General features: G+C 38.0%; 1 protein-coding gene across 1 annotated transcript in view; it reads right to left on the bottom strand.

Annotated features, from left to right (window-relative positions):
• Positions 1–2,892: 2,892 nt before the first annotated feature.
• The window catches only part of LOC113424230 (LON peptidase N-terminal domain and RING finger protein 1-like), a 36,021-nt gene continuing 13,487 nt past the window's right edge, over positions 2,893–25,426 (bottom strand). Inside the window, exons 6-12 of the mRNA XM_087955117.1 lie at positions 24,034–24,166; positions 20,557–20,671; positions 18,116–18,237; positions 17,193–17,351; positions 12,187–12,349; positions 10,437–10,583; positions 2,893–5,050 (exon numbers count right to left, since the gene is read on the bottom strand). Of these exons, the coding sequence (XP_087811243.1) occupies positions 4,886–5,050; positions 10,437–10,583; positions 12,187–12,349; positions 17,193–17,351; positions 18,116–18,237; positions 20,557–20,671; positions 24,034–24,166 (1,004 nt within the window). The 3' untranslated portion in view covers positions 2,893–4,885. The remainder of the gene's footprint in view (positions 5,051–10,436; positions 10,584–12,186; positions 12,350–17,192; positions 17,352–18,115; positions 18,238–20,556; positions 20,672–24,033; positions 24,167–25,426) is intronic.

Below are 25,426 nucleotides of genomic sequence, written 5' to 3'. Positions count from 1 at the left end.
CTCCTGCTCAAGCAAGAAACCCTTTACCATTTTGGAGAAATGATTGTCCAATCTCTACTAAAAATCCTCCAGTGATGAACCACCCACAACCTCTGGAGTTAATCTTCTACTGATTTATTGTTCTTATTGTTGGGAACTTTCTCCTTAGTTCTAAGTTGGATCTCTCCTCAATAAGTTTCCATCTTTTACTTCTTATCCTGTCTTCAAGTCCATTGGAGAATATGTTGACCTGCAGTTCTTTGAGAGCCCTTTAGATATTGGAAGATTGTTATCGTGTCACCCCTAGTCCTTCTTTCCACCAGACTAGACAAATCCAATTCCTGCAGCCGATCTTCACGTTTTAGCCTCCAGCCCTAATAATCTTTGATGCTCTTTTCTGTATACTTTCTATAGCCTCAACATATTTTTTATAACGTGATGACCAATGCAATATTCTAAGTGTGGTCTTACCAAAGCGGTATAAAGCAGTACTAACAGTTCATGTAATCTTGATTCTGTCCCTGTTTATGCAGCCTAGGACTAAATTAGCTTTTTGGGCAACTGCTCTTATTTTTTTACTTTTCAAAATTCTTATCTTTTAAAACTAGGAACAGCCAGGAAGTCTGTGGAATAAACAAAACAACCAAAGTTTGCTTATTTGTCTAGGCAATTCAAGTAATACCAATTACTAAAACTTAATAATTAAAATTTAAAATTAAGCTTCTCAAATCACCTTGGCCGTCTGACAACACCAAAGCAAAATTTATAAGTTATCAGTAGGGAATTCTTTCCTAAATTGTATTTCAACAGTCATGTTGCAAAGAAAAGTATTTTCCTAAATGTGGTATATATTTACACAAATATATACCGCCACCCATTTACTGAGGAAGCCAGAATTTTCTGAATCCAGGATTCCAGAGACATATATTGTCCAAGCAGTTATAAAAGTTGAATGGTTAACAGATTGCTTTCATCATCATTGTGCAATCTTGCATAGCTACATTTGCAGGTACTAAAGTTTCAGACCAGACAAACAAGGGTATTTAATTCCAACCAGTATTTTATTTCATAACACATGAAGGAGCGCAACTTGCAAACATGCAATTTTGCTCCACCCCTTCAACACCATTTTATATCCTTAACTTAGAGAAGCTTATTATTCTGAGGAGGCATACTATACAAAAGAATGAGTTCAACACAAGTGGGTTAAAAAGATATTTGGAAGCAAGCAGAGAAATAAGCAGCTGGTGGTAGCATTACAAAATAGCCCAAAGGACTATTAAATCTCTACCATGTTCTATAAATATCAGGTGCCTTTTATTATCACTTTCCCTAAGATAAGGACTTAAGTGTAAGATATAAAAGTTGAAACTAAGCCTAAATTTTATTAAACATTTAGAATCTATCCTAATAGTTCCAAATAAATATAGAAAAATGGGGAAAAGCATACGGACAAAATGCCCCTATTTGGCAGTTGAATTCCTCTTCCCTTGTAGTACACAAAAGAACAGCAAGGTAATTTAAAGCAAGCAAAAGACCTTAATTAGAGAAATTATATTGTTTCCATTTCTCCATCCCAGCTTTACATTTTTTTAAAAAAACAACAACATGAAACTATATACATTATTCCTCCCTATGACAGTTCGATTGCTCCTTGCTGTCAGGGCTCCAACAAATCCACCCCCATTCAAATCAAAAGTCTCTAGCCGCATCTCAGAGAAAAGAACACTGATTTATTAGAAGTGGCCATGTTGGCATTTAGCTGAGTGCAACCAATACTAAATTACATCATACATTTCCCCCTTGACCCTGGTCTTCCCCCCACCCTCTGGATGTGACTTCTCCAATGGGACGCATCCATCTCCATCATGCTCTCCAATAACTTTCTTACGGCTCTGACAGGGCTGCCGGGGTGATTATCTAGGGCCTAGGCATTTAAGGAATGTCGTTTCCCCCCACTCCCCTTTTCTGGCAGCTAAAAAGACCAAAGGAGTATCTTTTTAGTTGACACTTTCTATTTGTGCCAAGATGCTTTTATTTTGCTGCAGCTGAAGGTCAACTGGATACTCTGCAGAAGAAGGGCCATTTCTTCAATTGAACCAATCCTTAGCATTAGTTCTAATAGCTTTTAAAGCTTTCTTATCTTGTTACAACAGTATAATCAGTGAAACAATTGTCTTGTTCACTCAGAATTCTGGTTTGACACCCCAAAGAAAACTGCTCTTTTAAAAAGTTTTTCCAGGTTTGCCTCATTTCCATTTATTTATCCGTTCTCATTAATAATTCCACCATTTCATTAATTTGTCATTTGAAGTAGAAAACCTTCACACTCAGCAATTAAGCAGCCAAAATAATCTACAAGGCCATTGAGAGGCTGCAGTGAAAGCCTTCCTCCTTTTATGTTTTAGGATGTTTGTTTGTGTATGTGTGTGCATTATTATCCCAAAGCAATTCATTGCAGAATGAAGCTCTCTTCATTAAAGGTTGTTGGTCACCATACCAGCCATTGTGCATTGGTGGATAAATGTTTTCAACTTCCTGAGTGAGCTGACAGTGACTAGCCCAAAGACACTGATCCAGTTTTTATATCTAAGGAAGCATTAAAATCTGGCTCTCCTCTGTCCAAGTCCAGTTTTTTAACTCTCTCTCCAAGTTATATTTTTAACATATCTCTTTAAGACGATCCATCCAGAGAAAAGAAAATGTCTGGCCATTGTTTGCCTGATACAGAATGGTAGGCAGGCACAAGAGGAATTGTCCAATGGGAGGACATGATAACCTATAGTCCAGATTGAATACTTTGCAATTTGTTGACAAAGTATCTGAGTCTGAACAGAATTTTCTTAAACCACTTAACAGTCAAACCAGAAGAAGCACAAGAGTGGAGCAGCTTCAATGATAATGTAGCATATGCCCTTCATCTACAGTGTTTTAATTCTTTTTGGCAAGCCAATTTTAAATTACATAAACACATTGTTATAAGGAGTGTACGTTTAAGTGCAACTAAAAGCAAACACAGCTATATATCACAGCAGGCTTAAAATCTGCCAAAAAAACAACAACATAGAGTTAGTCCTCAACTTAGAACTATTCCTTTAGGAACCATCTGAAGTTACAACCGTATTGGGGAAAAAAGTGGTTTATGGCTGATCCTTATGTTATAACCATAAGTTTCCCCAGTCATATGATTGTAATTTTGGAGCTGGAGAGCCAGCATTTATTTATCACAATTCCAGGATCCCAGGGTCATGGGATCAGCACTTGCAACCTTCCCAGTCAGCTTCTGGTAAGCAAAGTCAATGGGGGAAGCTGGATACATTTAACAATTGCTGCAAAAAAGATCATAAAATTGGGTAATTTTATGACATCACTTTAGCGACAGAAGTTCCAGTCCCAATTATGGTCATAAATTGAGGCCTACCTGTATTGTACAGTGCTGTTCATTCTCAGAATCCATATTCTTGAGGCTGGAGCACAAAAACATTTTATCTAAAAATAATTCTAATCTTTGGCAAATTTTACAAACCAATCGCTTAGCAGCTGTTTTAAAAATCCCATGACTTCTTAAACGTGAACGAATGATTGACTTTTCATGAACTATTCAGACATTCCCTATACTATGTGTACATGTTCAGTTAATATTACATACATGCATATCAAACTTTATATATTCACAGTAATTTGTCTAATAGTATGTACAATTATGCAGCAGATTGGTTCAGCTAAATACTCTGCCACCTTAGTGTCTTGAAACCTAGATTAATTCCTGAATTATACATTTTAGGTCGTAGTTACTTCTCTAGCTATTCACTTCATCCCATGAGAATTGTCTACAATTAAATTTTCATTTTCAGGTTTCCTTTTAGGCATTTTCTGTAAATTAAATCTTTAAAACGGCCTGCTTCAGACTGATGGGAAAGTATAGCTCTCCAAATGGTAAGAAATCATTGTACTTCCTGAACATCTGGGTAACTACACATTATCTGTCCCAATCAGCTTTTAAATCTTTTTTCTCTTATAGAAGTATTCTAATCTACCTTTTTCAACAGCATGTCATTGTATCTGATCCCTTTTGAAATTCGTCATTAAATAGCAATCAGAATAAAATACAGGAAAGAAAACCAGCCCTTCTGTCATGTTCCTCATTTCTGAGTTGGCTTTTACCCTACAATCAATAGCAGTGAGTTACGTAACTTAGAAAGAAAGAACATCATACATTATGAAAAATATGTTGAAGAGTCCCATGCAAACATCAATATATGATATAAGGCAAATTTCCTCAGGAAGTCCCAGCGTTTGTAGTTTTATTTCCTATTCTCATGGTGTAAGGTGCTTTGAAATATGTTCACTTGAATACAATTCACATCTTACTACTGAATCTTTTATCCCCGTCGGTCCAAAACCCATTCAAAAAAATCTTGCTACTACTACATACCATTGTAGTAAATCTTGCTACAACTGCAGACCAGTTTCAGGGTCCTCATTCAAGGACTACAACTGAAGTCAGTTTTAAAGTAACAAAATAATCACAATAAAGAGGGAAATAAAGATGTTAAGGCTTTGACCACCCTAACTTAGCATCCACTTGATGTGCTGGGATCACAACTTGTAGAATTTCCCAGTCAACCATGCTGGCTAGAAGTTCTAGGAATTGCAGTCCCAGGACCTCTGGAGGGCACCAGATTGGCATTATGAGGCGCAACTGTATAGAGCACTTATGGGCAATCTCAAATCTCTCCTTGGCTGGAGAAGAATTATGAAGAGCTGGTCTATTCGCCAGTTCATTCCTCTGTGGTTGTCAGTTCCATTTTTTGCCAAGCCATCTGCAGTTTGTCATTTCTTCTCCAGAAGTCCCACTTCCCTGCCTTCTATGTTATGTAAAACTTCCTTGTGACAAGTCTGAGTATTAATTGCTGTAGTCACGACTTTCCAGAATGATGTTCAGAATATGTTTTAGTTGGGTGAGGCGTGCCTTCAAGGAGGTTTCAGAAAAAATGGTCAACTTGTGGGTCAAGTCAAGGGGCAAGACAGATATAAGCCACCAACACCAAACTGGTCCATCTGGCGATGCCTAGTGAAAAGATAATAGAAAATATATCAATGCGTTTTGCATAATAAATAAATTAGGACCCTACTAGAGCTACTTGAGTGGATCCATCTTGATGACATCAAGATTCATCGTTGAAGTGTTACAGGAAATTTCCTTTATCAGCTGAAGACTTAATTCTTGCACTGTCTACTGAGCATGTGATCTTTTCAATATAATAGAAATCATTTTTTAAAACTCCTACAAGAAAGACTAAGGAGTAGGAAGAAAACAATGCCCCAAATGTTACATTGATAGATGTTATGTGACAGCATATATTTAACGATACAAGGTAAATTAAGTACCAAAGCAACCACCGTACTGGTGCATTTATATCAGCTGCATTCACAAACCATGCTTAATTGGGTTAGTTCAAAATCCAGTGTCTGAATTCACAACATGGTAAGTTTGGTTTGTTGTTGTTTTTAACAAATTGGTTGAGCAAATCTGGTCTGTTTGCCTGATTTGTGGCTTAATCCATTTTGTGAACCCAGAAAATGGATTCTGTCTTTGATCTTTCATGCTGATCATAGAAATATATCTGTGGGAGTGCCTCATTTCCCCTCATTATCATGAGACAGGTCACTGTGATCCTAAGATCAAGATCTTATTTAAGGCCACTGGAGCTGTTAGGATGATCTGGCCCCAAAAGCTATTGAATCCAGTTATATATGCAACTGAAGAGGTTATTTTTGCCTGCACAACCCTAACCTATTATTGCTTTGGCTGTATGAGACCCCCTGGCACCTTCTCTCAAAGCTTGATTACAGGATTCTGGAGCTCACTGTGATTGTTTTACTGGGTTTTTTTAAAGCTGGTCAAAAACTTGCATAGTTTGAGGTACTCTTGATGACACCACAGATGCAGAATTAATGCTGCTTGATAGCTTCTTTTTTGGATGCATTTCAATTCATAGCACAGGACATGAACAGACTTGCTGGAGTAGTTTGGTGTAAAGGTTAAGGTGCTGGACTGGAAACCTGAATGCCACCAATTCTAGCCCTTCCTTAGGCATGGTAACTGGTAACTCTGGGACAAGTCATTCTCTCTCAACCCAAACATTCCACAAGATTGTTATAGGGAAAACAGGAGGGAACATTATCTATTCTACCATGATTTGCACAAAATATATATCTACCACTTTGTCCTTGAATCCTTGCTCAAATTGTTTTGTAGCTTATAGCCAGGAATTATTAGATCATTGTAAATGTCTGCCAGGAGGAGAAGGCAGCAATGATTAGACTACTTGTATCTTTTGGCGATTACCAATTATAGGTTAATCTCTAATGTGACTGAGAAAACGAGTAGCCCTAAAAAAGCAGATTAATGCTGACTTATTAGCCTACTAGTTAAGCAGCTTCTTTAGATAGACATGTGATACTGTTGGTTCTTCTTGATCTTCCAGATAAACCAGTTAGGAAACACAAATAGGCAAATTAATTCTACTTTAAGGCTTATAACAGATTCTTGCATGTCTAAAAGTACAAACTTCCTGCCAACACTTTAAACTGCTTAACCATTGGAAACAGTCCTTTCTAAGTTTCTTTCTCCTGATAGTTAAGTCACTGGGGGCTTCTGCCTCTCTTGTTTGATTGCTTCCTAGCAAGCATCTCTTTATCTCTTTCCTCAAGGTCATATACATGTTCCATTATACCCAGTAACTTTCAATACATTGATCAATTTTAGATTGCCTAGGAAAGCTGGGAATAAAAAGCACTGTTTGACATGGGATTCCATCAGGTTGATCTCAAATGGTCCCTTGAAGATGCTTGAATTGCTCCTAGAAATGGAGTTATTACATGTGCTCTATTCTGTCTTTTTTCAGTATCTACATGAAATTATGACAAAGTATGGAGTTGAGTTCTCTCCATGTTTGCTGAGATCTAAATCTATTTCTTTAAAGCTGAAGAGACTGAGTGTCAAATAATGTTTGAAGATGCTCAATGTAGATGGTCACAGTTTCAGAGAGGTGGAAGACAATTCCATTCAGAAGCGTCCTGGGTGGAATCGTATTCTAAATGAGAATATACATGAGAATACTGCTGAATTCAAACTCGTTCTCTGTTTTCCTAAAATGAAGCCATGATCCAAAGTATCTTTTATCAGCTTGGTACATCAACTCCATCATTTCCTAGAAGAAAATGACTATGCAACTATGATACACATTGTAATAGCCTTCAAGTTTGATTTTTATAATATTTATTATAGTCGATGGGCTGCCTTTGTGTCTAGTTTTGAAAAAACAAAACAAAATTCAACATGTAGGCTGGTCTTTTGCAGAATTTGAGGTCATATTATACTTAACCAACACATTTCAATGGCTCTCATTCTGAGTGTTGAATTTTAATAGCCTAAATCCAGGTTATTTGAAAGTATACTTTTTTCTATATTTAGGATCCCCATGGTAAAAGTCATTAGAGGAAATGTGATTATTGTTGCCATAAACAACAAGTGCCCAGAATGTTGGAATATTCCAATTATTTGTTAAAACCCTAATTGCTTTGCAAATTTTTTTTAGAAAAAAGATCCTAAGCAAGCTTTTTAAAATAGCCCTTAACTATTTGATCTAATTACAGCTTTGTTTTTTAAATAATACTGGTTTAAATCAGATTTTGATTTTATTTCTTATTTTAAAGACTGAGATTTTGGAAAACAATAATATAACCATAGTTAAGGAATAATGAACTGAAACAATCAAGCATTGGGGATACCATAGATGCCTTAGAAGGAACATTTTTAAGAGGTGAAACGGCAAGTAATTAGAAATGAAAAGGAGTTAAGATTTGATTCAGTTTTTCACAGACAGGAAATTAAATGCTTGAGTAAAACGTATTTCTAGGCAGGAATAGATACATGATTTGCCATTACTTTCTTCTAGAATTTTTCAACTTCTCAATCCAGTTGCAGCCCTGGAATTTTACAGAGTCACATAGTTTGAAGGAGAGGTCGTCTCATCTAAAAACATTTCCCCGTGTAAAGCTTATCTCATAGATGATCATCTAGATTCTAGCCTCTTTGTAGACTTCTAATGAAGAAGGATTCAAACTTTCATATGGCAGTCAACATATTTACAATTGTTCTAGCCTACAACTGTTGTTCTGTTCCTCTCCCCTGTGGTAAATATGTCTACCCCCAAGGACAAGCCAGGAGCAACACTGCTTATAATTTTTGAAGGTCAGCTAAATACTGCCATCTTCATCAAGGTTACTTGGGTGATGACTGAAGTTAAGAAGCTTTCACCATGGCACTTCTGCGTAAGATACTGGATAAAACACGGCCGAGGTTAATTTTGTTATTTTTTTTGGTCAAACTCAAGACTGTTCTCCAGTTGTCCAGGCATTTTGCTCCACATTATAAGTTGCTTTAATTTAACCTTACGGCTCTATAGATGTTGCCAGTTTTATGGCCATCCATTCTGTGTGCCTCATTTCTTTTTATGGGTTATTAATTTAATATTCTTCAGTGTATGCCATTCTAAGAATTTTATAGCAATGACAATTCCTTAAATTATTCATGCAACTAATAAATGATATGGTGTAATATTAATACAGCCTACTAATATTTTAAATTAATATCGCTAATGTAATAGTAACTTAATACTGAAATATTTAGAATAGTCACCATGGCAAAATTGTACAAACTAGGATATCCTTTCTAGTCTTTAAAACAGAACCCAAACTTCCTATTTTAAAAAGCCCCAAAGACACAATCTTTCTTTTAGAGCTGTTAAGTCTCACTTATTAAAGGAGAAAGGTTTGCAGATTGCAGCAACTGAAGATCATAATTCTTATAATTAATTTATTTAGACAGAAAAGTGAGATTAATAGGCTAATTAATTCTAAACTAAATTTACTTTGCCACTGAACTTTGTTTATTACTACACTCCTGGAAAACTATGATTTTCAGGTACAAAATTCTCTTAAGGCCATCTAACTGCTTGTAGAAAGAAAAACATTTAGGGATAGTTATGATAATGCAGTATCTCTAATATTATTTACTTGGGAAGGCTGCATTTCTAAGATATGGATGGTTTGAGCCTTATAGTAACCTAATACCATGGACTTCATTTAAAGGGCATTACCTAATCAAATAGCTAAAATTACATTTTAAAAATTATATGAATGTACAAAATGCAAAATTTTAAACTGCTAACTTATTTTGCTAAAGCTGCTGCAAGTTCTTATCTGCCTTTGGCTGATCTTGAAAAAATATGTAATGATAGACCTGCATAGTACTGGATACTACTGGAAATCCCAGGGCAATAGGCAAATCTAACAAATCAACACACATCCTAAAAGATAATAGAAAATGACTTCCATTCCTGCCAGGGAAACTTCATGGATTCCATAGGTCCATATAATCATCGGATGTTGAGTTTGATTCCAGGGAATTGTTGTTTTAACAATTGCTGTTTCAACTTATAATGTACAAAATGCATTTATATACATGAACCTAAATCTGAAATTCAAGGCAATCTAGTACCTGGAAAATAACTTAAAAATGGCTTCTATGTTATCTACTAAGAAATGTAGGATTAAGATCCTGGAAAAGACAAATGAATGACAAGTTTCGATTGGCTGCATAGCATTTATTTATCTGTTGTGATATGGTTATTCTCAGGGATGGGATGCGACTGGTATAACTACCGGTTCTGTCTATTAGTGTCATGCGCGCATGCGTGAGTCACGTGAGTCGCGCAAGTGCAATTTACAACCTGCTGAGCTGCCCGGACAGCTGAGCAGCGCTGCGTGCAAGTGTGCAGCAGTTGGAAAAGCCCTTTTTTCCTGCTTTTTCAACTGCAGCTGTGTCACGCAAAGCAGCTGCGGTTGAAAAAGCAGGAAATAAAAGTCAGGTAAGAGCCCAGGCAAGTGTGTGGGCCACAACAGCAGCAGACATAGAACTGGTTCTATGTCTACTACTCTTCGGAGCAACCAGTTCTACAGAGGTGGACAGAACCAGTAGAATCCCACCCCTGCTTATTCTTTTTTTTTTAAACTTAAGAGTGTGAACACAAGATTATTTTTAAAAACCTTGTGTGTGCCATAGAAAGCCACCAAATATGACATGACTCATGTATCTAAGAAACAGTCTATCCATTTGACTACTAGTCAACACCAATTTGACGGCACATAATCAACAAATGGTCAACAAGGCTGTGGACACCTAATTTATCTAATGTACCACAATAGGCTATCAGAATATAGAATCCATGCCAGGACCAGATAATTAACAAATTGTTTATTCTCCTCCAAATTAGAATGGAATCTGAGTATTTTTATTGTTATTCTATATGACAGTCATATATCCCTTTTATCAGATCTTATTCCCCTGCAGATTACTTTATATTCCTGGTGAGAACAAGTCTCAATACCTGTATGTCTTCCTCTTTTTCTGGAAGTGGTCCATGATGCATCACAAGCTGTCGGAAAGTCCTGCCCCCATGTTCATAAAATCTCTGGGTTAGCTCATAGGTACAATCATGCAAATTCTGGAGCTCAGTCTGTTCTTCTCCTTCCATCTAGATCACAAGGTCAGAAGTTGAAAACAAGCAAAGGGAAGCACATTGAAAATAAAAAATGAAAGAATCTGAACAACAGTTGAGATCAAAAGAGAGCGTGAGAGAGAAAACATAACTACTAAGTAGAACGCAGATGTTGTTGCCATATAGTAGGGATTTGTAAAATATTGCATGCTTCAAAAGCCTGGTTTTGAGTGGTCTGTGCCAAAACTGAAACGTGTGCTTGGATGTTTTGCTCTACACACAGAATTGGTTTGGGCTGGGAGAAAAGAGAAGGAAATGCTCTTGAGGAAACTCCTCAGCCTAGTGGGAAAGGAAGGTGCTGGGACAATAGGGACCGGTCAAATGTTGAGACCTTCTTCCCTACCACCGAGTTGTAAAATTGCAAAAAGGAAAGGTACAAGTCCTTTTTATTGGCAAGAGTGACAGCTGAGCAGATGGGATGGGATAGAAGGCAAATTATGAAGCAGGTAGGCTGGTGCACAGACCATTAAGGGGAGCAAGAGGAGGAGATACGGTAGAAAGATGCATTTCAATTACCAAGGCTTCTTTAAAGAAAAGAGAGTCTTCTTAAGGCAGACATGCACTCATTTGAGAGCTGCCAGAAGAACAGTCTCACTTACTAAAAGGAGCAAGGTGAATAGAAGCTATGCATTAGTACGTTATCAAAGAAAGTTCCAGCTTGACAAGCGACTATTTTAACCAATGAATCAAAGAATTAATGCTGTAGTTGGGTGGGGGTGCAGTGATTATCCTGGCTTTGCTGCAATGTACTAAGAACAGGGAAGACATTTAAAAAGTGCTTTTCCTTCTAACAGTGGACAGCTGTTGACTCATAAATTGAAAGCGCAGACCCATAAATCAATATGATAGGTTTTTCTACTTGTTTTATACATTTATTGTACCAAAGTATCAATGAAAAAAAAACAGCAGAGGGCTAAGTTGAATATTCTATCTCCAATCATTACCATCTGTCCTATAAGATTCAAAAGAGTAGGCATGGTTCAAGTTATTATTTTGTAGCTCAGCTGTCTTAAATTTATTCATTTTAATATGTGTTTACTGATTACCACCTTGAATGCCATCTTTTGGTGGAAAAGTGAAAGATAAACTCAGGAACACCTGTAAATTACACATAGTCCTCAACTTACAACATTTCACTTAGTGACCATTCCAAGTTACAACAGCACTGAAAAAAGTGACTTATGATCGTTTTTCACACAACCGTTGCAGCATCTCCATGGTCACATGATCAAAATTCAGATGCTTGGCAACTGACTCTATTTATGATGGTTGCAGTGTCCCAGGGTCATGTGATCACCTGTTACCTTCCTGCAAGCTAAGTCAATAGGAAAGGCAGGTTCACTTAACAACTGTGTGATTAACTTAAGAACTGTAGTGATTCACTTAACAACTGTGGCAAGAAAAGTCTAAAATGGGGCAAAGCTCATTTAACAACTGTCTTGATGAGCAACAAAAAATTGGGGGCTCAATTGTGGTCATAAGTCAAGTATTACCTATATCAAGTGACACCCAATGCATAATATTCCTTTTGTTTTAGCCAGATCTTTAAGACTTTATTATTCACATAAGGACTACTCACCTTCTCGTCTTCCAAGTATTCAACATCTGCAGTGTGGTAGCCATCTCTGTGCCCTCGTCTCAAAACTCGAAACCTCCTCTTGCCGATAGTGTCCACCAATGATCGTCCATCAGGGAAAAATGCTATTTTCTGAATCTCCAGTATGCAGCCATAGTCAGCAAAGCTGAAAAGAGACAAGGCTTTTAATACAGGATAGAAAGAAGATTCATCTTTACAATTCTGCTTTTCTAATTCTGGTATGCTATGTAACCTGTGGGAAACGAAACAAACAAAATTTTAAAAAGTTACAATATTTATCAACAGTATCAACAGTAGAGACCTTCAAATTTCTAGGTTCTATCATATCACAAAACCTAAAATGGACACCTAACATCAAAAATGTCATCAAAAAAGCACAACAAAGAATGTTCTTTCTGCGCCAACTCAGAAAGCTCAAATTGCCCAAGGAGCTGCTGATACAGTTTTACAGAGGAATTATTGAGTCTGTCATATGCATCTATATAACTTGTTTGGTTCTGCAACCCAACAGGACAGGCACAGACTTCAGAGGATAATTAGGACTGCAGAAAAAACAATTACTACCAACCTGCGTTCAATCAAGGACCTGTATACTGCACGAGTCAAAAAAAAGGGCTGTGAAAATATTTAGACCCCTCACATCCCGGACACAAACTGTTTCAACTCCTACCCTCAAAACGATGTTATAGAGCAGTGGTCCCCAACCTTTTTTGTACCAGGGACCAGTTTCAAGCACAAACACTTTTTCAAGGACCGGGGGAATCCGAGTTTGGTGGTTTGCTTGCAGACGTTTCATTACCTGACTAGGTAACATCTGATGTTGTTACCTAGTCGGGTAATAAAACGCATCTGCCAGCAAACCACCAGGTCAGGGCGCCTCGGCCCTGCCTCCCTCAGCCCCTCAGGTGTCTCCCTCCCTCCCTCAGGTGTCTGCCTCGTTCCTCTCTCAGTCGCTCTCTCGCTGCTCCACCAGCCCAGGAAGAAACTGATTCAAAGAAGCGGGGGGTGGCTTTCCTGTCGCCGCAGCTCCTCCGAGCGCCCGTTTACCCCCACCCCACCCCGCCCGCCCGCCCGCCCGCAGTTCAATCCACAGTGCTCCGTTCTGCCTGCCTGCCTGCCTTCTTCGTTTCGGAGCTGCTTCGGCTGATAAAAAGAGGCAAATAGTTATTATTCTCAGCCGAAGCTGCTCCCAAACAACCAAACAGGCAGTCAGGCAGAACGGGGCACTGAATTGAACCGCGGGCGGGCGGGCGGGGTGGGGGTGAACGGGCGCTTCGGAGGCGCTGCGGCGACAGGAAAAGCCACACCACCACCCCGGCTTCTTTGAAGCAGTTTCTTCCTGGGCTGGTGGAGCAGCGAGAGAGCGACTGAGAGAGGAACGAGGCGGGAGGAAACCGAAGCCGCTGAGCCAGAGAGCAGGACAGGCTTTGGTTGCTTTCTCCCTCCCCTTCTCTCATTTGTGTCCTTGATCCCCGATCCCAGCAGCATTCACCGAAGGCGAAGAAAGCCACCATTTTTTTATTTTTTTTTCTTTGCGGCCCGGTATAGAGTGCTCCACGGACCGGTACCGGTCCGCGGCCTGGTGGTTGAGGACCCCTGTTATAGAGCACTGCACACCAGAACAACTAGAAACAAGGAGTTTTTCCCCAAATGCCATCACTCTGCTAAACAAATAATTCCCTCAACACTGTCCAACTATTTAGAAAGTCTGCACTACTATTAATCTTCTCATCACTCCTTATCACCCATCCCCTCCCATTTGTGACTATATGACTGTAACTTTGCCACTTGTATCCTTACTATTTATATTGACTGTTTCCTAGTATGATTTGATTGCTTATTGTACCCTATGACTATTTTATTAAGTGTTGTACCTTATGATTCTTGACTCTTGATGGATGTATCTTCTTTTATGTATGCTGAGAGTATTTGCATCAAGACAAATTCCTTGTGTGTCCAATCACACTTGACCAATAAAGAATTCTATTGTATCTATTTATGTAATTACTTGCCAAGCACATCTAAATTAAAGTAACTAAAATATCTTTACAATCCCCAAGGCATGTCACAGCTTTGAGCACCCCTAATATTTGGAAATTGAAAGTTGAAAAATTTGACCCACCCTACGATGGATGCTATTATGCAAATGCTTTGAATTGAATGGCTTGGGATGGAAGGATTCAGAATCAAAAAGAATGCAATTTAAATGTACTTAAATTAAAATTCAATCACTATCAAATACTGGAATAGCTTTCTAATACAGATTCACTTTCATTTGTACCAATTTAACTCTAGCATTTCACACCCAAGAAAAACTTCCTTATACCTTTTAGGTTTTACATTTACAGCATATCCAGCAAATGTATATAAAGGACACGCTTTTTTTAAATAAAAGTTTTATTTAAGTTTTCACAAAACATACAAATACAAATAAAATATGTTTTTTTGAGAACAGCGTGGCCCCTGGTTATCACTTCTCCATACAGACATAAACTCAATACATATTTATCTTATACATTGTAATCCATATCTTATAACTATTTTCACAATTTTTTCAATAGCTTTTCCCTTTCTTTGCTTCCTATAGCCTTATTTTAAATTATCTCATTCCTTTCTTAATTCAATTACATATCTTTTTCTAATTTTTAAAATCTTTCTAGTCAATGTTTTTATACTTTCGTCTGTCCTGTTTACAATTTCATATTATCTTTTCTCAAAAAAAATTTTTTCCCCTGTAATTACTAGACTGGAGTGTAACACTTTTGTATCTTTTTTTCAAATCTTATTTAAAAATTTAAGTTACATCTTTACAGTTATACCATTCATTTTCTAACCTCTATTTTATAACACATACCTATTTTCAATCAAATTCTGCTTGGTACATTCCCTTAAAATACACACTAAATTCTTAAAAGAAAAAAGTATATATGTATATATATATATATATCTATGTATATATGTATAATAATAGTAAATGGAATAATTGTTCTATTCAAGTACAGCTCTGCCATTAATGTTAATAACAATGTTTTACATTTCTATTTCTTTTAACAAACATTACCTAGTAATATCAGTTGTCTTTCATTTTAATCATCTATATTTCATATTTTATTTATTACTGTCTTTAAATAAAAAGCCAAACAATAGTTATTAACAGTAGTCAATAAAGTTATTATTCTTATTCAAGTTCATCTTATCAACTGATAAAAATCTTCCATGTTTCTTTTCATTTTTTTAAAACATTCTTTTTAAATCATTGAGAGCCTTATTCTCTTTACAAACAAATATTCCACTACACATCAATAGAAATTTTTTCTATCACTTTAATCATTTAACATATTATATAACAATGCTATTCCATGCACCTTTGCAGAATCCTCTCTTTAAGTTAAATTTTAACCATTGTCTCTGTGTCTTTTAAATAGGTTTATACATTTAATTCTTGTACGTTTTTCCTGTACCTCTATATCTTGTTTCTGTCTTTTGTAGCTTCTTTTCCTTTCTCTCTTCCCTCTCTTCTTCTCCCTCTTCTTTTTATTGCCTTTTCTATCTGATTCTCCCTTCTGTGATCCTCCCTTCTGCTTCTTCCTGATATTATGATTACTTTTCAAATTATTCTTTTTTTGGTTGTTGCTTCAGTACTTAAGTTTTTAACTCCTTTTCCCCCCTTTCCCTTTTTTACACCATTTAAAATTGCTTGGTCATTAAAGATGGCTTCTTCATTGTCCCGCCCTTCTTGTTCTGCCAGAATTTCTTGTTTTTCATAGTTCAAGATCTCCATTTCTAAAAATTGAAATACGAAGCCAAAAGATCCTCTTCTGTCTTGTGCTTCTTCTTTTTGTTCTTTAAGTCTCATTTTTAACTCTTCAAGGAGTGATGCCATTTTTTAAAAAAATTAAACAATTTTAAACAACCCCCAATTGATTTTATTTTATTTCATTAGGATCCTCCATCCAAAGTTCCAGGAATCATCCAATAATCCAAAACTGTTTCTTGCTTCTTTTCTCACTTTCTCTTTCCAAGGGCTTTGTTCTCTTGTAACAAAGTTTCAGCTACAATGTATCTTTTGCAAGCCTTGTTAAAATTCCACTATCAATTTTTTTTCCAGGTGGTCTCCTCCATTTTCCAGATTCCACCCTCTTTTTTCCTTTTTCCCTCCGCTGCTTTCTTTCTTTTTTTAAAGAAAGTTTTTAAATTATCCACCTCTACAGGGTGGCTTCAGCCCTGAGTCCGGGCGGCTTGGGGCGCTCCAGCGGCAAGCATGGATCAAAATCGTGGACGATTGTGACTTCAGTCCGTCGCCGAAGAAGCCCAAACCAGAAGTCTCCAAAAAGGACACGCTTTTAACGTATTTCTGGAATTCCTGCATAGTCCCAAATAATGCCATTTTCAACCAGATGCAGATGTTCCCTCTTTTTACACTGCAAACTCATAAAACACTACAAAAAGTCACCCTGCACGAGCAATAGACTGCATTCAATATGCAGATGTTAGAGCCAGAGCTGGCATAGTAAACAATATCTAGGAAAAGACCAGGTGACAATCTCTATTCTACCTACCATAGATAAGCACTCAGTGCAGGCTAACATGTAAAGAAGTATCAGTAAAAAAAACCAGATCAATATCCATTCATCTATTTGTTTATTTAGATTCTGATTATGTTCCTCCTGTTCATTGGTATCTAACACTGAAAGCTGATTTGCAACCATGGAGCTCAGTGGAGTTTTCTTCTTCACTTCTCTAAAATCTAAGTTTTGTAGGAGAGGGGGAAGAGGAAGAGAGCATTCAGTTACAATTCAAAAGATGACATTCTGCCTCAAAATACCAAGCAGAACCCATGTATAGAATTTCAGAAAAACAAAAATTACATTTATTCTTTTTAGTATGGTTTCATCTGTTGGTTCAATCAGCCCAAAATTGTGGGATTCAACCTCTACTGTAGAACCAAGTTTTAAAAAGTCGCAGCCTCAGTCTTCTGTGTAACTTACTTTTTTCCATTTTCATACATGCACATGCCAAACATCTTTGTGCCAGTCTCATGACATCTTCGCATCATGAGTCGATAGCGAGGTTCAAACACATGAAGAGGACAGACGAGACCTGGAAATGACATGGTGCACACAAAGATGGGGATATTCTTGTTTAGGCTGTAAAAGAAAGGGGGGAACTATAATCAACAAAAGGACTACTAGGAACTTGAAAAATAAACAGGAGGATTTCAGAGTAGAATATACCACTGGGTAACTTTTATGCGTGCACACAAGGACATCCAAATGAACTTTCCATGCCTGCCCAAAAAGATAAAAATGCATGTGGACTATTGAACCTACCAAGAAGCCAGTCATTGATTAGATTTACATGCCCATTTTACTCCATGAACTCTACAGAACTGCCAAAGAACTCTAAAGAAAAGTCATGTTCTATAAACCCACTATCTAGCTCATTTGTCCCTTCTAGCATTGCTAGGGACATTAATCAACACTGGGACCCTACACTGATAGAAAGCAAGCTGCATTTCTCTGAATGTGGAATAAGGCATAGGGAGACATTGCCATTACAGCCTTGATGTCAGATTACAGAAGACACAGAGAGAAAAAGGTTTGAAGACATGATGATGTGAGGCACTCATTATGAAGCAAGGGTGGCCAAGGAATAAATAAATAACTCAGGGTCACCATGATTAGTCATCAAAAGCTTACCTTGTATAGGGAGAAAGAAAGAGAGAGAGAGAGACAGAGACAGAGACAGAAGATAGAGAGATAGAGACAGAGAGAGACAGAGAGACAGAGACAAACAGAGAGAGAGAAGAACTGGATAAAACCGTCAAATATACTTTCCAATTCCTGTACAATATGTTTTCTGCTTCTGGGATTGTACACATAGAATATGCAGCCAAAAGGTTCATATTTACTTTGAAAGTTCTACCATTTCAGCTTGGTGGACTAGTTTCCTTTCTGCCAGTTGTGAAGGGAAGACTGTCGTCATCAGCTCTTCAAGCAGAATGGTAGTATTGTATTTTCCAGCTTTCAGATACTGGAAGGAACCAAACATTCATAATTATATCACCTTGATATATTTTACACATATTTACAGATATGTCTTATATATTCTAGTCTCGCAAAGCACATCTTTTGCAGAATGGAAGTTTGAAAGCCTTCAGCAAAAGACATTCTGTTCTCTGAGTTCCTCTTCTGGACCTAGCCAGTTTTTTTCAATATCCACTTCTGAATTGCACAGAACTGAAATCTCTTTTCAACAATGTCTTTTTCCAAAGAATAAAACTTTGGCTCAGGAGACCCAATGATGCAGTGGTGGGATTCAAAACGTTTTACTACCGGTTCTGTGGGCGTGGCTTGGTGGGCATGGAAGGGAAAGGATACTGTAAAATCTCCCGTCAGAGGTGGCATTTGCCAGTTCTCTGAACTACTCAAAATTTCTATTACCGGTTTTCCAGAACTGGTCAGAACCTGCTGAATACCATCTCTGCTCCGATGGCCTTTGCAAATATTTTACTCTGATAATCCCATACTCAGCACCTGTCAATATTTAATATTCACTATCTAATGCCTAATGCAAAAACAGTTTTGTACTAATTATAGCAAATACCTGGCAATAATTAATAAAACTATTTGATTTAGCACTTGGTAAGGAGCCTAGTATTTTTATGAGATAGTCTAAACCAGTGATGGCTAACCTTACTTAGCAGCGGTATCCCCAACCTTTCTCGGTGCGAAGCTGGGCGATTCTTTATGAAAGGGGAGTGTTTGCTAGCCTTCTCCGAAAAGCCACGGGACTCATCAAAAAGATGTGGCGCCACAACGTCAAGTAGGACTGTTCACGCTACCGGTCCGCGGAGGTGGTGGGGCCCTGGTCAAATTGCTCTTTATGACTTACTATACAAAATCATTCTCAGTGCTGAAGCTAAATTATTTTCTTTATTAAACTTGTTTGCTAGCCATCTCCATGCCAGGTGACTCTGGGTGGCTTACAACATCAAGATAAAACCGTGTGTGTGTGTGTGTGTGGTATTCAGCTTTGTTCGGGTATTTTCCCACGTCATTATAGTTGTACTTTTAAAGTTGTAGTGACGTTTCGGCAGAATCTCATCTGCCATCATCAGGCTTGTGTATTGTGTTCGTCTGTGAGTCAGGCTTTTTGTTGTAAAAAAAAAAAAGCTTTTTTGTTGTTGTAAAAAAGCTGGAACACACTTCTTCACTAGTCCAACACATGAAAGCCACAGGTCATAGCAACCCCTAGCCACTATAGCTAACCCCAGTTACAGAATTATCAGAGAAGCCATAGAGATTGAAAAAAGACCTGAAAGCATGAACAGAAGAGATGACTCCACCAGACTGTCAATTATCTGGAAGCCTGCACTCACAAACAAAAAAATCTCCACACCACAAGCCAAGCAAACACCTGGGTACAAACAGATTCCCCCCGATACCTCCAGCTCAAACACACCCCAACCAAGCACCCAGATGAAACTTAGCTTCATAATAAATGATAGCCGTCCATTTACTCGGAGCCAAGCCTCACTAAAAGCCTCCAATACAGGAACACAGTTGCCAGTCAATCAAGACAAAAAAAAAAAGCCACAAAACAGACAGAAGATATTAGAAACACCAATCAGGCAGAACACAGCAAACTCCAAGATCAATATACACAGACCAAGACTCCCAACCAATCAGGATGAAAAAAAAAACATTCTGGCACAGCAGTAGGCTAGCACCAAATTTAAAACAGAAACGGCTGTGAAAGTCAGACTCACAGACGAACACAATACAGAAGCCTGATGATGGCAAAGTTGTAGCAACGTTTCTGCAGAATCTCATCTGCCATCATCAGGCTTCTGTATAGTGTTCGTCTGACGAACACTATACAGATGAACAGTATACAGAAGCCTGATGATGGCAGATAAGATTCTGCCGAAACGTTGCTACAACTTTAAAAGCACAACTATAATGACGTGGGAAAATACCCGAACAAAGCTGAATACCATACATATAGATACCTGCGAAAACTTAAGAAAACAGATACACACACACACACACACACACACACACACCCAAATGTATAAAACCACAATAAAATTGTAGTAAAAATAAAAAAATTTACCTGCCAGGAGATGGAGAACCCCACTTTTATTACACAAAAAAATTCCATTCAATAGTAAAAGTCAAGGCTAAAGAACATGCCAACCTGCAAATCCAAAATCTGAAAATATTACCTAATTTAATATTCTTCAGATGCATTGGAATGACAGAACTCATGTACCATCTCCTTTTTTTGACTACATAAAGAAAAGCACCCAGCAGTTGAAAGCAACCAAGAGAAAATTGTCCCTCTTACCTCTTGCAGGCTTTGCTTGCAAAGTGGGCAGTTGGGTCGGTGGTCTAAGCAACGCTCCATACACTCTTTGCAGAAGGTGTGGCCACATGGTGTCGTGACAGGTTCATAAAACATACTGCAGAGAAAAAGACCATCTCTCGTTGGGCACTGACATGTTCATTGTTAGGGAGTTACTTAAGTTACTTACTATTAGGTGGTTGGAAAGAATATCTAACAAGACAGCAGTACATTTCTGAATAATCTTAAGAGGTTACAGAAATGAATAGAAAATGGCAGCATAACATTTAACTGAGGCAAAGGTTGAGTTTTTCACTTAGATCTCACATGCATAGGTTGAGTTATTGCCTAGTTTGGTAATGATACTTGCAAAAATGGTGACTACAAGCTAAATATGAATTAGTTTTTTGACAGGAGTAAAAAAGGGTAAACGCAGGAAGCTTAGGTTCAAAATGACAGAAGATCCCGCTCTGTTCAGATCCCATTTTAAAGACAGTCTGCAATTCCTCATTTAAGATAAAATGGAAACAATTCAGAGAAGAGCAATAAGATCATTAAGCAACTAGTAACTAAGTCCTAGGAAAAGAAACTGAGGAACCTGAACTTGTTTAGTTTGAAAGAAAATTATGATCAGAGGGAAATATTATTGTGTGTCTCATCATCCTTCAGAAGAATGGTTTGTATTCCACTATCCCGGAGAAAAGAAGATGGAATAATTGATAAATGGCAGGAAGAAAGATTCTGGTTGAATACAATGTTAAGAGCAAAACTAAGAGGAAGATAATGGACCGCATTTTGCAGGACAGTCATAGATGCTTTTTATTTGGATTTTTGAATATTCATGAGATTGATTTAATAGTATAAATCAGGTTTTTCTTAGCCTTTTCAGGCCATGGAGCCTGTTAGTTAAAATTATTGTGTTGTTATTATTTCTGGAACCCCATATCCAGAGGCAAAGTTCTAGTAATAAAGTGGCTGCATTCAAGTGAACTTTATTCTTAATCTCTCATGGAATCCCCATCAAGGATTTTGCAGAAGAGAGTTTAAAAACCCCAGTCCATATAGGCCATTCCAATTGCATCATAATTCAGTAATATCAAGAGAAATGTGCTGCTTTCTTGGGAAATATATGATGGAAAACATAATAATCAGTTCACAGGATCAGAAGAAAAAATTTGCAATGGTTTTGTAAACAGCCACCAGCAAGTTCTTGTGTTAACTTGAGATAAATGCCCTCTTCCGAGTTCACAAGAGAGAAGTTGCAAAGAAATAGAAAAAGTGTCCACCACAATGTAAGGTAAGATAAATCGGTTCTAAAGTGATAAGTGTTGAGTGCTCAAATTCTTGTAAGTCTAAATCTTTTCTTTCAATACAGCCAGTTAAAGACTTTGTGAATCTTTCTTGAAGATTGACTTTTAACTGAATCAGCTGCCAAGGCGCTAACACTAAGATTCCTATGACACCTGACGATTATAAGTAGTCCTCGGATTATAGCCACTTGTTCAACAACCATTCAAAGTTATGATGTAACTTTTACAATCAGTCCACAAAATTGTGGCAGTTGCAGGCCTGGCTCACAATTATGACATTGCAGCGAGCCATGGTCATGATTGCAATTTCCAATGCTCTCATTAAAATACTACAATACTTATATGAAGAAAAATATTGTTCTACAATTTCTCTATTTTTTTTTCCAACACCAGTCCCGAAATTGCTGCACTCCAATTCCATCACACTGGACCATTGTACGATACAGCCAGTATTTCTATTTTCCACATAAAAACATATTCTGCAAAAGATATTAGAATCTATTAAGGTTAACTGCCGAAGAGCCCTCCTTTCTTACTTTCTTTGAAATATTCATCTTCAGATGAAACAAACTTCAGTTCATTACAAAGTAGTACCACTCTGCAATGAATTGGATAACAATTTCAGAGGTCAAAGATGTCCTCTATTAAGTTCTGCCTGGACTTATTTTCCAGGCATTCCGTCCCTTTATTGTATTGAATACTGTCATGACATTCTAACCCAGTTTTAATTTTTGCTCATAGCCTTTCCACAGTAAATGTTCAGGCACTGAGGTCTGCACATCCATTTACTATCTTCCATTCCCAGCTCTGCGTTTCAGACCAGGCAGCATTTCTTTGCCCATGTCTCAAGGTTTTTCTCACTTACAACTGAGAAGAGGATTTAAATGGCAAGAACTACACTGAACCCAGAGGTGGAGAGTTTTGCAAGCAAGTTCACTTTGCCTTCTAGCAATAATTCATTATATGAGATCCATAAACTTCATGGTTGGGCTAGTCTTATATAAAGCATGCCTCAATGTTTAACTCTTTAGATTGTTAAAATTATTATTTTAAATTCTAATGACGAACAAAAACTTCGGTGTGTAATCATCACTATTTTTCTCCTCTTTTTTAACAGTCAAAAAAGATTTTCTGATATCATGCCATGCAATAGTGTACCACTTCATGTTTCATATGAGGACTGTCTCATTTCTGATTGGTGAAAACCTGACCATGCTTTTTTGCACATCATTAGGAAGCAGTCCTACAATATACACTGGATTTTAGTGCATGTAAGAATATTCGGGTTACAGCAATAGCAATAAGCACTTAGACTTATATACTGCTTTGACAGTGCTTTATAGCCCTCTCTAAGCAGTTTACAGAGTCAGCATATTGCCCCCAACAACTTGGGTCCTCATTTTACCCACCTCAAAAGGATGGAAGGCTGAGTCAACCTTGACCTTGGTGGGATTTGAACTGCCAAATTGCAAGCAGCCGGTAGGCAGCAGAAGTGGCCTGCAGTACAGCACTCTAAACCACTGCTCCACCGAGGGTTATCATGGATGTAGGTTTTTTTCTATTTACAAAAAATATATATAATTTTGAATAGTACTTTAAATAGAATAGATGTATTGAAAATATCAAGAGGAAGTTCAAATATGTTTCAAAACCTTTTCTTTATTCTTCAACGAATAAGGAGAGGGTTTATCCCCATGGCTTTTTCAGAAATCCATTGGCTAGAACATGGGTGTCAAATTTGGGGCATCACATTGCTGTCACATGACATATCATGATGTTTTTTTCCCTTCCCGGAGCTGGGGTAGGCGTGGCCACTGCATGATGCATCTGGCCCACGGGCTGCCAGTTTGACATCCCTGGGCTAAGAAGACACCCCGTGCTCAATTTGCATAGCACTTCAAAATCCTTTTCCTAGCAGCTCTTAACAGAATAACAGAGTTGGAAGGGACCTTGGAAGTCTTCTAGTTAACTCCCTGCTTAGGCAGGAAACCCTACACCACTTCAGACAAATGGTTGCCCAATCTCTTCCTAAAAACTTCCAATGTTGAAGCATTCACAACTTCTGGGGGCAAATTGTTCCACTGATTAATTGTTCTAGCTGTCAGGAAATTTCTCCTTAGTTCTAGGTTTCTTCTCTCCTTGATTATTCCTGTGCTGTTAATTAACTGACCGTATACAAAGGGAACATTCCAAGTCTGATGTAGTCAGGAAGCCCATGAAGTCTGGATAATAGTCTTTCACAGATTTTGTTTCTGGTGATCTAGTTCCTGAAGTCTCTGGTGAGGCCTCCTCTTCATCCAAATCTGGTTCACAAAAGGAAAGAGCAAAAGTCAGATTATGAACATTACACACTGACCAACTCCTCACTGAACCTCACTTTGAACATTTTTATCACATTTATTTTATTGGCGGGTCACATACTTGCAAGAAGCTATTTTGTGGAGTTCCCCTCCCCCGTAAGACCAAGAGTCTATTATGGTGTCATGCCAAGTGGCAATTGATTTCACACGAGCACTGGCTATTTATATCTATTCAGGGCTCTATTCCTACAGCCCAAACATGTTACTTTAAGTCTATAACCCTTTTCAGTGATGAAAAGAAGAGTCCTTCAGCCACTGTCTTCATTTTTTATATGCACTCCTGTCTCCCAGTAAAATTCATAAAATTTTCCAATTAGACTATAAATCAAAACTGGAAAAAATTTGTCCAGCAATAAAAGAAATTGAGCCACCATATCCTAGGCCAAAAATTGTGCGTGTGCTAGCACACTCGCATTCGCGTGCCAGCACCCAGAAGGCAATGTACGCCCCCCTATGTCCCCTACGCATGTGCGCACAATCCCCCCCACCCCGCCACCCCCTTACCTGAACTGCACCTCACAGCTGATTTTTGGCCAGTTTGAGGCCTTTTTTGGTCTCCCAAAGGCTTGAGAAAGGCTTCTGCAGGCTTCTACAAGCTTTGTACACCAAAATTTAGCCCTGTTTCATCACTTCCTGTTTTTCCGAAAAAAACAGAAGTAATGAAACGGGACTAGATTTCAGCCTGCAAAGCTTGTAGAAGCCTGAAGAAGCCTTCCTCAAGCCTTTGGGAAGCCGAAAAAGGCTTCAAACCAGCCAAAAATCAACTGTGAGGTGTACACATGTGCAGCGAGGTAAGTCTGCCTGCAGCTTGCGTGCCGGCACAAATGGCTCTGCGTGCCACCTGTGGCACATGTGCCATAGGTTCGCCATCACGGTCCTAGGCCATTAAACTCTATTCAGAGTAGGTTCAGATGGATATTATTATATTTATCTCCAGCTGGGGCCCCAAACCTCTAGAAAGATCTAGTATATACAGAAGCAGGACTCTTCTGTAAATCATGCTGGACTGAATGTAATGTAGCTAATTTGAACATTAAACTGGGCTGCCCTTCTCTACCCTATTATTTGATCAGCTGTCAGGATTCCAGCGATCACCCTAATTAAATCATGAATCTCGAGCCAAACTTGAAAAAACTTCAAAGGATTTATTAGGAGCAATATGCTGGCAGGACTTTATTGCCATCAGCATTAAAACAGCACAAT

This window comes from Notechis scutatus, chromosome 2, assembly GCF_049901735.1.
Source record: "Notechis scutatus isolate UNSWTSFEM ecotype Mainland chromosome 2, rNotScu1.2, whole genome shotgun sequence".
Classification (NCBI taxonomy): Eukaryota; Metazoa; Chordata; class Lepidosauria; order Squamata; family Elapidae; genus Notechis; species Notechis scutatus.
This window is presented reverse-complemented; position numbering and strand designations above follow the sequence as displayed.